We start from the raw sequence: 13298 nt of genomic DNA, 5'->3' as shown, positions 1-13298 counted from the left end.
TCAAGATAAATGAGGACCGGCTAAAAAGCAGGTAGATATTGTATAATATGACTGGCAACTTTTAACTGAATTTTCTCTGAGAATTCTTCAGGCAGTCTGGAAATAGCATCTATTTTTTTTGCCCAAAATGCACAAAATATAACAAAACTTTATTCAGTGTGCTCAACTGTACTTACTAATTTAATTTTTTTGTTTACTGAGCCTTTACTGTGAAGGCCATTTTATTTAATACTTATGAAATCTTCCTCAATTGTATTATTAGAGGCTTCTGCCATAGCAAGTACAGTATCGTACAATGAAAATAATTGAATCTTTCTCAGGTAACTGAAAATTCTGCAGTTCTTCAGGGTTACTATTTGAAAAATCACTTACTACTATATTGAATCATATAAAATAAGTGTGAATTTACACTGGCTCCAAGATGCATTCTGTAAGTTGTTTTCAAAATAGGATTTCTGTCATAAAAGTAAAATGTAGGAGAAAAAACAGCCATTGAGAATCTAAAATGTTAAGGCTAATTAGAAATATGGGAAGAAGACAGGAGAATCTCTATCCTGAAGAAACTTACCAATTAATTTTGTTTATGCTCTTGGAAGCAGCAGTCATTTTCACCACTGTGGCTCTTGTTCTTGGGTTACAAATACGATAATAGAGATCTTTGTGGGGTTACATGAATTTCTTCCTATGCTCATTGAATTAATTTTCATGTCTTGTTGAGCCAATTAGCTAATTATTAACTGTCCTATCAAAGGACTTATACCTACTTTTTACTTTGGAAATTATTTGGAAATCCTGTTTAGCACACTGAATTAGATAGAATATGAGTATTTGATTTTTAAGAAGTAGGTGGTCAATATATACTTACCCCTATGTCTACAGAATGGAGAATACTGTTTGAAACGCTTAATCATTCCTTTTATAAGGTAATATGAATCATTAAAGCAAACCATGAGATATAATGTATGATATGACTGTACTAAGCTCTTTATCTAAGTGAGACTATGAACCTCTCTGTACCTTTCCTAACGTCAATGAAAATCCATTTTCGCTATTCTCATAAATTCTCATTAGATCTTAAACTAAAGCACATGACTTAGCGAAAAGAAAAGAATATGAAGATAGGAAGGAGGAAGAGAAAAAAAATCTACTTCTCCAGATTAGGAACTAATTGCCACTACAGTGTATCTGCTTTACATAAACACAGTGGTCCTATTTCTTGAGCAGTCATTCACTTTTTGCCCTGTACAACCTAGCTCCTATCCTCCTGACAACAGTCCCCACCATCACTAGTGACCTTTCAGTTGCCAAATGGAATAGCCTGTTTTTCTTATTTTCACCTCTCTCAATCTCTGACTCAATTGATACTTTCTTCTCTCTTGGTCTCTAGGACTCAGTTATTTTCCCAGTTTTCTTTCTTTCTCTTTTTTTTTTGGGGAAGAAGATTCGCCCAGAGCTAACATCTGTGCCAATCTTCCTCCATTTTGTATGTGGGATGCCTACACAGCACGGCTGATGAGTGGAGTAGGTCTACACCTGGGATTTGAACCTATGAACCTGGGCCGCCGAAGCAGAGCACGCAGAACTTTAACCACTCAGCCACGGGGCCAGCCCCCTTTCTTTCTTTTTTCATGCAGGTGTGTATTTTCTCTCTCTCTGCTCACCTCTTCTTCCTTCTACACTATAAACCCAGATGCTCTGTAAGATCTGTCTTTGGCTCTGTTCTCTTCCTCCTCTGGTAATTCTGTAGCTTCATTTATCTCCCTTCCAAGAGCCAGCCAGACAGATGTCTTGGGATTTCCTATCAGAACTTCAAATTGAATACATGTCAAGTAGAAATATCATTTCCCATCTTTCAAGCCTACTACTTCTATGTTCTCTATTTCTAAGAATCTCATCATCCCTCTAGTCATTCACAAAGACCCCAAATTCACTATATTATCTGATCTCCTCACCCCCCACCACAAACTGAGTTACTACAAACTAAGTCTTAACAGTTCAACTTTAATATTTCTCAGATCCACCTTTTCTCTTACTCTTGGTGATTACCTCATTCAGAGTCTCGTTATTTCTTGCCTTCCTTAATACAAAGCTTCTTAACTGGTCTCTCTGCTTTCAGTTGCTTTCTTCATCAACCCATTTTAATCACTCTCTTATACTGATTCTATTGAAAACACCCTGCTCAAGACTTTCAATGGCTTGCCAGTGATTACTGTAAAATCTAAACTCAGGCATTCAAGGCTGTCAACAAATTGTTCTGTTTTTCTCATTTTTGTTGTTGTTGTTGATTTGCCTTTTTCACTTCATTTTCAGTTAACTGGTTTTACTCCACACATGCCTGGTTCTCTGCCCTTCTTTTCATGTGGTTCTTTCCCCTATGCTACTCCCTACCACCTCCCTGTCCAATCTGTTTTTATATAACCTTTCTATTCGTCAAGCTACCAAATGTATTTCACACGGGAAATTTTATAATTCCATCAGCTAGAATTAATTTCTTTAATTCTTTGAGAAACCACAGGATTTCTCTCCCTTTTTGGTTACAGGGATATCCTTATCTTTCTTATCTCACTATATTGTAAGCTCCTTGAGGCAAAAGTCTATCCATTCACTCAACACACCTTACTGGCTACTTTTGGTAGTCACATGTGACTGCTGAGCACTTGAAATGTGGCTAGTGCCAACGAAATGTGCAATAAATGTAAAATACAGACTGAATTGCAAAGAACTAGTATGAAAAGTAAACTACTTCATTAAATAATTTTTATATTGATAACCTATTAAATAATATTTGGATATATTGAGTTAAATAAATGTTATTAAAATTAACTTTATCTGTTTCTCTTTACCCTTTTTATACCGTGACTACTAGAAAATTTAAATTGCTCACATGTGACTCACATTATGTTTCTACATGATAGTGCTGCTCTCCATTCTGTGTGAAGTACTGGGGATATGGAGGTAAAAGAAATGACTATGTTCTTCAAGGAACTCCTGTAGGCTTTATCATGATCTACATTAAAGTGCCCAGCACAGCAGCTTACTCTAGTGGTTAATGCTTCAATTTCATGATGAAATCTGGAACTGCAAGTGAGTGGCCTAGTCCCAAGGACTACTGATTGGACTAAAATTAGTTATTGTTAAAAATTCTGGAGGTCTTTAAAGGCAGAAATTGGGAGTTATGGGAATTGGCAACTTTCTTCAAACTTCTTCAATTTTGATGCATGATAACAAATGTTAACACTTAAGACTGAGGTAATATATTTATATCATGATATAAATATCCAGCACTTTGGGGGAAACAGGTCACCTCAGGTCTAGTAGTGACAACCACTAATATTACTGTGTATCTCAGAGTCAGGAACTTGGGGGCCTGGGGGTAGCTGCATAAGCTGATGGGCTTTCTCTTTCTGTACATACTGTAGTAACCCACTGGTGAGTACCGCAGAGACTTCTTACAGCTGAAACTCAAACTTTAACACTCTAGTCAGCTACAACTAAATAACATGCAGAATGTGAGCTTCATTTGTTTGTCTTATGAGGGTGAACCAATTTAAAATCAAAAGGGAAAGAAAAGAAAACAGATGTTTTTCTTCTTCATACCCAAAGCGTCATGAAGATACTGTTGTCCCACCAACTTGAGGTATTCCTCAATGGATTTGGTGGCAATGGTGTTCTCTCTGAAGATCAAGACATCATGCTCTCCACATCGATCCACCTCAGACATCACCAAATCGGTCAGAAAATCCTGGTAGAATAATGTTCAGTCAGGCAGAAAGCAACTGAATAGATAATATACATTAGAAGAAACTGATGAAATATCAGACATCCTCGGAATGCTGCTTTAAAACTAAAGCTACCAGGGGCTGGCCCCGTGGCCGAGTGGTTAAGTTCGCGCGCTCCGCTGCAGGCGGCCCAGTGTTTCGTTAGTTCGAATCCTGGGCGCGGACATGGCACTGCTCATCAGACCATGCTGAGGCAGCGTCCCACATGCCACAACTAGAAGAACCCACAACGAAGAATACACAACTATGTACCGGGGGGCTTTGGGGAGAAAAAGGAAAAAATAAAATCTTTAAATAAAAAAAACTAAAAAAAAAAAACTAAAGCTACCAGATTCATTTGAAAGAAAAAAGTCAGTCAGGATAAAATCCTAGGTGTCACCACTCCTGAGTTTAAAATTCCTTCAAAGGTTTTCCACTACACTTTTGATAAAGGCCATAACTCTGAATGCGGTGTACAAGTCTCTATATTTTCTGGTTTCCGTCTACCTTCCCAGCCTCATATTGTACAATTCTTTCTGCATTCTGCTCCAGCTTCAAGGGCCTTCTTTTTAGGTCCTTGAATACATCAAACTCTTTCTAACATCCAATATCGTCTATTCATTACAAAGCTTTTTGCAAATGCTGTTCTCAGTTCTGCCCTTGCTCCTACCCTTGCTCTCACCCCCACAGTCATGGAGTTAATTCCTCGAATCCTTTGGATCTTCATTTGCACATCATTTCCTCAATGAAGGCTTCTCTGACCAATACTGCCCCTGAACCCCATTAGTCAGGTCCCCTTAATCCACACTCTCATAGCATCATTTATCTTTTTTTTCTCTGCACTTCTCACTGTAATTACACATTTATTTCTGTAATTACTTGATTAATATCTGTTTTCCCCAGAATACTGTAAGCCCCATTAGACCAAAGACAGTGTCTATTTTTATTCACCTCTACATTTTCAGCACTTAACAATTTCTGACACATATCAGGTTTTCAATATATAACAGTTACAAATTGGTTCACAGTATCAACGTGGAATTTCTTTTATTTGTTTGAGAGGAAGATTGGCCCTGAGCTAACAACTCTTACCAATCTTCCTCTTTTTGCTTGAGGAAGATGGTCCCTGAGCTAACATCCGTGCCAATCTTCCTCTACTTTGTATATGGGACATGCTCACAGCATGGCTTGATGACCAGTGTGTAGGTCTGCGCCTGAGATCCAAACCTGCAAACCCCGGGCTGCTGAAGTGGTTCACGTGAACTTAACCATTACGCCACCAGGCCTGCCCCCAATGTGGAATTTCTTGAACCTAACACGAACTTATCTTCTAGGCTGACTCTCTCTATCTCTCTCCATCTATCCATTTGTCCACCCATCCATCAGAAGAAAGGCATAAGGAGAAATAAAGCCCTTAAGAAATAGCTGCTTCATTTCTCAACAGTCTTAAAGAACTTAAAATTCAATGTTTATTGTTGTTCAGTATGAAATGAGATAATATATTTTTAATGTTATAAACTCATTGGATATTTCAAAGTCTCCAAAACCAAAAACAGAGGGGATATGCTGATTTATTTTTCTTTAAAATTAAGCATTTTGCACATTAATGGGATTTACTCTGGGGAAGCTCAATAGTGTAAAAGAGTTGTACACTTACGAATCACTATTAAAACTCTTGTGTCACAGGACAGGAAGAGACTTTGGGGCATGATGGCAACATTCTGTATCTTATTGTTGTGGTTTCCACGGGTCTATGTATAATCTGTCGAAACTCATCGAATTTTACACTTTAAATGGGTGAAGTTTATTATATGAAAATTGCACCTCAATAAAGTTGTTAAAAAAATCCTACATAAACCCTTGAACCTTGAGCAACTGAAGAGCAGAATGACCATATCCGTACAATTTCAAAGATGAGACTCAAAATTCCAATGACATCTCACCTCAAACTTATAGGCTTTTTTTTTTTAACACCAGAGAGCTCAAAATTATCATCGGTAAATTCAACCACAAGAATGATAAATCAATAGGAAGGCAGTTAGAAAAGGAACTAACTACTGAATATGTTGATATATTCTGATTTGTATCAAGAAAACTTAAAAGCACTTAACTTTACTGTTTGGTTCTAAATAAATTATTCTAGCTGTGAACTCCTCTAGATCTAAAATAAATTTTACCACAATCAATTTGCATATAAAATAATATAATGGAGACTCAGTCTAGTTAAGTGAATATGCCTCAAAGTTCAGGCCTATCAAAGACACTATCAATTGACTGGTCTTCTTCTTATGATTAGCATATTTCTCTTTTTCCATCTTCCTGAATTTTTACTTGTATCCAAGATGAAACAAGTTAAGGCTATCATGAAACAGCTACCAATTATATAACATCCCTTGCTATTTTAATTCAAAATTTAGATTTTAATCCTATGAAGATTCTTGATAACGCCCAGCATACTTCTGGAATACCTCCTTCTGTGACCAAGGGATATAGTCATCAATTAATCTTAACCTAAAATATAGTAAGGAGTAAAACCACAATACAACACACTCTAGAACTAAAGACAAACAATCTTGAACGCAGTGTGGGATTATCACGCCAATCCTACATTTATTTCATCAGACAATAAAGAGCTAGCTATGGTATCCATATTTCATACAAATGGAATTTAAATAAGTATTTGTTGGTCTCTCCGTTTTACTTTTTTAGTTTTATAATCCCCATCTTTTCTGATCGAAGAACTGCTAATAGGGTTCCTTCCTAATTCTTTTTTTCTGACCAACAGCAAAGCATATTTCTCTAATTTGGCTCTTTACAGTAAAACAAACATGTTTGTTTCTTCATAAAGTGTAGGGAAGAGATTTGGGGTAATACAATCTCCTTTTCCACTTACCTTGGCTCTGCCAGTACTCTGAAGAATGTGCACTAAGGCACAGGCTAATTCTTCTTTATTTCTCACACTAATTACTGGTTCAAGGACAGAACACAGCATGGTATAGTTGCTGGTGACAAATTCTGCAAATTCTTTGTATTGCTCCATAGGCAGAATGGTGATAGTCTGGAAACGTGATTTAATTCGAATAGAAGGTCCTCCCGTCTTTCCTTTGTTGGGTGTAGGTGTACTCACAGGATACCACTTTTCTACAAATTGGCGACCAGTGACACTGGCAGTGGGGATGTTGACTAGCCCTACATAATTATTCTTGTCTTTTTTCTTCTTTTTTTCCACATCTTTATAAATGTGAACTGTGATGCTATGAAGAGGTGGAAGGCTGTAGAATTCAAAATGTTCACCCCAGAAAATATTGTCTGCTTTGGTCTTGCTGGTTGTACGAGCGAAGAGGGTATCATCAAGGCACAGTTCACAGAAATATTTCTTTTTAGGGGCAAGGTCCTTGGCTTCAATGATCCATAAACGAAGAACATTTTCAGCTCGTCTGCAATTGTCCTATAAGGAAGTAACAAAGTTGAGTTTGAGAGCTGAAATCTCAGACAACATTTTCCTCTTAAAGTAGGTGATGCTGACTATGTGCTTTATTAAGAGTAGTCAATAAATAATAAAAGGGATTCTTACCTCATTGTTCACAATAATGGCAAGCTCTAAACAAGAATGTATCAGAATCTTAGAAAGCCACATACATTCTATTTTACTTCAGTTAAAAAAATATCTTGTCATGTAAGTTCTCATAAAGCTAGCCTAGCAGCAACTGGACTACTTTCAGCAAATAAAATAGAGGTAAGTAGTTAAGACACTTGTGTTCTAGTCCCATTTCTATCATTCACTAGCTTCTGACTTGGGTAAGTCACTTAACTTCTGAGTCTTCTTATCCACACTGGTAGCATGACAATATCTGCAACAAGATTATTTTGAGCATAAAATAGCATAATATGTAAATGTGTTTTAAAAACTATATAAAAATTAAGGTATTCTTACTGTATTTATCTTCTATCAACTTACTGCTTGCAGAATTATACATTTTTTAGACACACAAAGCCACTATTACCTTATTTGGTTGAACTGTCCTGCGAAGGTTTTCCATCCACTTATCTCTCTCTGAAGCAGAGTTACAGCTGAAGCATTTACTTCCACTTAAGTAGGTAACCTTCAACATAAAGATTAGAGATAAGTATGGGAAACCTAGTTGTATCATTTAAGAGTTAGGGATATGCCATGAAGATAAACCATACTACATGAAACCAAAACGATAAGTGCTAGTTTTGTGATATCTATATCTACATCTACATTGGCTTTTTGCTTTGTTATCTAGGTAATATGCACACTCATCTCCAGGTATGAGAACAAAGGCCATTGAGAATTCAGTTCAGGAAGCTAAAACCTGCCTACAATTCAAAAAGATCAAAAGTAAAAATCTTTCAGGCCACATCTTAAACTACCTGCAAATGAATATACTCAATTCTAAGTGAGTTAATAGAAAATAACTAAAAAAGGGAAGACAGTCTCTAAAATAGCTTATCAAATTTCTCAGGATTGCCTTCACTTACAATATTATGGAGGCTACTAAATCAAGGTGAAAAGAGTTACCAGTAATGAATTACTGTCTTTGGAATCCGTTTCTACTCCACTAGGCAACAAATCTGTTGATTTCTAGTCATTTATTATGTTAGCCTGGCAATTACTATCACTGTCCTTTAAAAATGAAACATGTTGTCTATATGCCTAGCAGCTAACACTGGGCCTGGTATACAACATGCTGAACCGAGCTCCACAAATATGGGAACCTTCAAGTGACTTTTATAGAAAAGAACACCAAGAAATGACCTGTCCAAATTGCTGAAATGTGCTCACATACTAACTCAATCTCAGATTATAACTTAATGAATCAGGTCAGATTATGTGGTAGCTACTAGCCACAAGTGGCTAGTGAGCATCTGAAATGTAGCTAGCCCAAATGGAGATGTGCTCTAAGTGTAAAATACATATCAGATGTTGAAGACTTAGTTAAAAAAAAAAAAGAAGAATGTAAAAAATCTCATGGACAACTTTATATTAGTTATATGTTGAAATGATAATATTTGGGTTTACTAAAATTTAAAATTATGTATGTGGCTTGCTTTATATTTCTGTTGGATACTGCAGGTCCATAAGAACAGGAATCAAACATTTTTCAACTTCTACAGCATCTACCATAGGATTGATCACTAGTTACTTAGTAAGTTTGTGTTAATTAATCAAATCCTAACCCTAACAATTACATATATTATTTTAAAATTTAATTTGCAAATGGCCGATTGTGTACATCTAATTTGGGAGGGAGAAATTACCTCATAAAAAGTAAGAGTCATAATTTTCTGGTGAAGAGCAATTTGTTCTTTCAAGAAATTAGGCACCTGCAATGTGCCAGGGACTGGGCTAGGTGCAGAGGATTAAAAAAATAAAGAAGACATAGTCCCAAATCTCAAACTGCCCATGTTTTAGTTAGAAAAATTATGGTTTTGGTCAATTTCCTCAAGGAATCATTAAAATCAGGGGCTTATGCTTTCAAGAGAAAAATAAAAACATATTGGGTGATATCTTCATCAATATTAAAAAATTAAAATACCAATTTAATAAGTTGTTAATCTTGTGACCTCTGCTGAGAAGGTACTAAGAACCCATTTATCTTGAAGCAGACTAGGCTAAAAGGAATGAGAAGCCATCATTAATAACTTTATGTATAATAACTATTATATATATTAAAGTTTAATAGTTATATATATAACTTTATATTATAATAACCAATATAATTAGATTAATAGATTTCCAACTTTTTCCCTGTAAGTAGGTAGTTTTTAACAACTGAAAACCAGTTAAGATGATCAAATCATTAACACTACAGTAATCAAATCACAAAATCACTGGATAGAAAATCTTATCCAGTAAGACTTGTAAAACAAAATGCTTGTTGTTTACTCTTCCTTCTTTCTATACTTTTTTACCTCAAAGCAGAAGTCTTGTCCAAGGATGCTGCTATGGAGTGGTTTCACTGATACAGGCTCTCCTCTACCAAGATCAAGACACTCCACCGCACTGCATGGGCTCAGCAAGGATTCATGGGAACGTGACTCCTTTAGTTTAGGCAGCCCACGAGACCTACAAGAAGAAAAAGATATTTACAATAGTGTAACTACTTGGCCAAGGAGGAAATGAAGGTCTAACACAATGGAGGCTAACAACAAATGTATAAATGCCAAAGGGAAAAATAAACAAGGAGCAAATTAATAGTTCATCTATAACAATAATAACAGTAACTATATTCATGTGGCACATATAAACCATATACATTATATATTGGTGTGTGTACACACACGCACTGTTGTTTTCAATAAAGCACAAAGTGTACTATAATTTTACTAGATTCAAGAAAGCTCAAAGTTCCACCACAAACATTGTTTTTCTCCTCATTCCTATCTTTGAGATGGAGAAATATATACTATTCAAGGTTATGTTATACATTCTTTTTTATGCAAAGGTATTATCAAAAGAAATGTTATTTCTTTTCTTTTTTTTCATGTGATAGCTTTATCCTCTTCTATCATTGACAAAATAGTAGTGGCTGAATCCCCATTCTGTTTCTTTCTGCTTTGGTGGAATAAACAGACATACACACAGAGAGTCAAAGCCAAACTTTTCAGCACAAGACCCCGCCTTTCAAAAGGTCTGATTTCCATTTCAATATGGAATCCTTTTCTGGCAAGCTTTTGGTTCTATCCATGCCTTATTACATAAATATGAATAAAGAATAAAGTGCCTGGAAGAAACCTCCCACCCTCAAATGAAATGTTCAAACTCTCATCTAGAAGAACAGATCTTTGTCAACACCATTCAGGCATCCTGGTTGATTTTGTTTCCTAGTTGTTTAAAAAACAATACTAGGAATCATGATTCTTGTCACTACAGGAGCTAGTACTTCACTGCCTTCCCCTTGGAAGAATTAACGAAATCAAACAATATAAAGCAGAATATTCTTAAATCCAGAACTGGATAGCCATGCAGTTTTACTCAATAATTGTAGTATTTATTGACTGAAACACCCAGAGTTAAATACATATATTTGAAGCAGAAGTACCTAGTAATAGGGATAAAGAAATGTCTTGTGTTAAGACATTTGTTTTTGTAAAACAAACTAAATAAGCAGCTTCATTCACTTCCTTGAAATAACCACATTAGCATTAAAAGGAATTGAAATACTTAATGCCAGAGTAGCTTTCACTTAAATTATAAAGTAATGAGATAAAGGAAACTAGCACTAAAGGCTGCCCTTTCCCTTCTATTTCCATTCTAACATTGTTTAATCAAACTCCATACAGTAAGAAGCATCTGAAGCTTAGGATTTTAGTCCGTTCTTTCCACACTCAAAAAAACCAACCCCCATTTAATGGTTAGGCTGAAAAATGTGTGTTCTGATATTCAGCAGTCTTTTTAAGGTCAAAGAGACAATAATTATATTTACCATTGTTAATACAAAGCATGCGCAAAAGCCACTTAATGTTTTGTACATAAAAATATAACAATATAACAGCTCCACATTGATTTACTTTTGTTCTATTGGATAAGACAATGACATGTTATATACCATAAACACATCACATCATCTATAAATAACTAAACGCTAAAGCAATTTTATTACTTTAATGTAATTACCATACAGCCTTGCCCAATATGCTTGATAGGCAGCTGGGTCGAGGCAACAGGATACTGTAATCTTTCTTAAACACACAGAAAATAACAATTCCAGCCCATTTTTCCCAGGAAGAGTTCCTTGGAGGGGAAAAGCCTCTCATGCTCTGAGAGTGAGCCTCTCAACAGGAAAGATGAAGGCACATTTAAATAGAAGGAGGTATGACAAAAGGCTTATTACTTGTATTTTTAAAATTCTCTAGGAAAATATTCTAAAACATAAATTAATTTTATTTCAAATAAAATAAATGTCTACCTACATGAAGCAATTATACAGCCACCTGGCAGTGCAACCCCAAATCATGGTGGTGCCACATGTCACGGTATAGCAAGTCACTTTCTGAACTACATCTCAGAAAAGAACTCTCTGTTTAAACAAGAACCAATAGAAGTTGCTGCCTTCGGTTACCGATAACATCTTTGGATAAATGTTTTGCAGGTATAATTTCAAGTCTTCAATAGAAGCAGAACGGAAACACAAACAACAGAACTTGAAGTCATCTTCCAAATAGGCTGCAGGATAGGTAATATTCCTTCTTCTCTTCCTCAGGCTGCATCCAGCCCCTCAGGTAACACAAACAAGGTTCCTGGGCTCTAGGCTGGGCCTGTTGCCATGGTGCTACACCTATAAAGAGATTAGAGCTAAAGGCAGCAGGGAGAAGCTGCCGCTTGAAGGACTCAAGGAACATGCTCTGCAAACGTGACCATTTTAAGACAGAAAGGAAGAAACGGCAAAGCTCCTACCCACTCCCATTAACAATTTCTCAGTCAGAGGCTGTAGGAGAAAACTGAGGCAACTCTGGGGGTGGAGGAGAATCTCTTAACTCTCCTAGAGGACAAAGCTGAGAAGCTTTAGCTTGCTTCCTGTATGATTCCCAGGCCCCTACTAGAGAGTGCTGGCTACATCCCACCTTGCAAGTACAATCTTCCTCTCACATCTGTTCTATTTCTTTTGCAGTGCTTATCCTAGTTTAATATTCCTAGGTACTATTCTGCATTAACTTATTTGGTGACACATTGTCTTTTTCCCTTTTACAGAAAGTTGGATAAAGTTCTTTATTCACTGTATTTCTAACGCTGAACACATTTCATTTCAACACTCAGGTCTAACTTCCAAGTGCAGCCATAAACAGATATTACAACCAAGTCCTCAGGAAACAGGATTCGAAACTCTTTCTAGTTACTGAAATTTCAATTATTAATACATAGTTCAGAATCTCCTATTCAGCATTTATGCATGTATGCGTGTAAATACACACCTACACTCACATACCCATGAATTGAACACTAAAGTCACTAATATGTTCAACATTACACTGAATAAATAAGCAAGCCCTTCCTGTATTGGGAAGAAAGCGTCTCAGAGAAGACAGAAGTAATTCCCAGAGAAGCAGGATTACAGTAAACAGGAAGATCAAGCGGCCTGGGAATGGCCTGGGGGGGAGGCATTATCTGTGCAACTATTTCCATATAATAGCATTAGTAACCCCAAATCCTCTCTAAATCATATTTACCTCCTCCTGTACCTTCATATGAATTGATCTTTCTTAGATCTGCTAAGTAGAGCGTTTTAGCAGCTTTGTATGGCACTACAGTTTACTTCTCGAATGGAAAGTAGAATGTGGATTTATTGAGAGAATGATACAAGTTTAAGACAACTCAGACAACTCTTCTCAGTCCAATCTGACAACAGTCTTCACCAAGGAACCCTGCCCCAAAGTGGATATCGAGAATCCCTTGACTACTGGCCCTTCCTGACTACTTCTCTTCCCGACCCTTGCACCCTCATCCCCAAATCCTCATCATCCCAAATACCATGTAAGAATAATTCAGGGCTGCAATATGATTATTTCTTGGTTTAA

The 13298-nt window shown here is 36.3% G+C and overlaps 1 protein-coding gene across 18 annotated transcripts in view; it reads right to left on the bottom strand.

Moving 5' to 3' along the window:
- RASAL2 (RAS protein activator like 2) overlaps nucleotides 1-13298 on the bottom strand; it is a 364089-nt gene that overhangs the window by 30884 nt on the left and 319907 nt on the right. For all 18 annotated transcript variants that reach the window (XM_070266178.1, XM_070266179.1, XM_005609568.4 and 15 more), the window contains 4 exon segments: nucleotides 9696-9849; nucleotides 7763-7861; nucleotides 6652-7206; nucleotides 3598-3742 (listed from right to left, as the gene is read on the bottom strand). In XM_070266178.1, coding sequence (XP_070122279.1) covers nucleotides 3598-3742; nucleotides 6652-7206; nucleotides 7763-7861; nucleotides 9696-9849 — 953 coding nt within the window.

This window comes from Equus caballus, chromosome 5 (genome assembly GCF_041296265.1).
Source record: "Equus caballus isolate H_3958 breed thoroughbred chromosome 5, TB-T2T, whole genome shotgun sequence".
NCBI classification, from domain to species: domain Eukaryota; kingdom Metazoa; phylum Chordata; class Mammalia; order Perissodactyla; family Equidae; genus Equus; species Equus caballus.
Note: the sequence above shows the minus strand (reverse complement) of the source record. Positions and strands in the feature narration are given on the sequence as shown.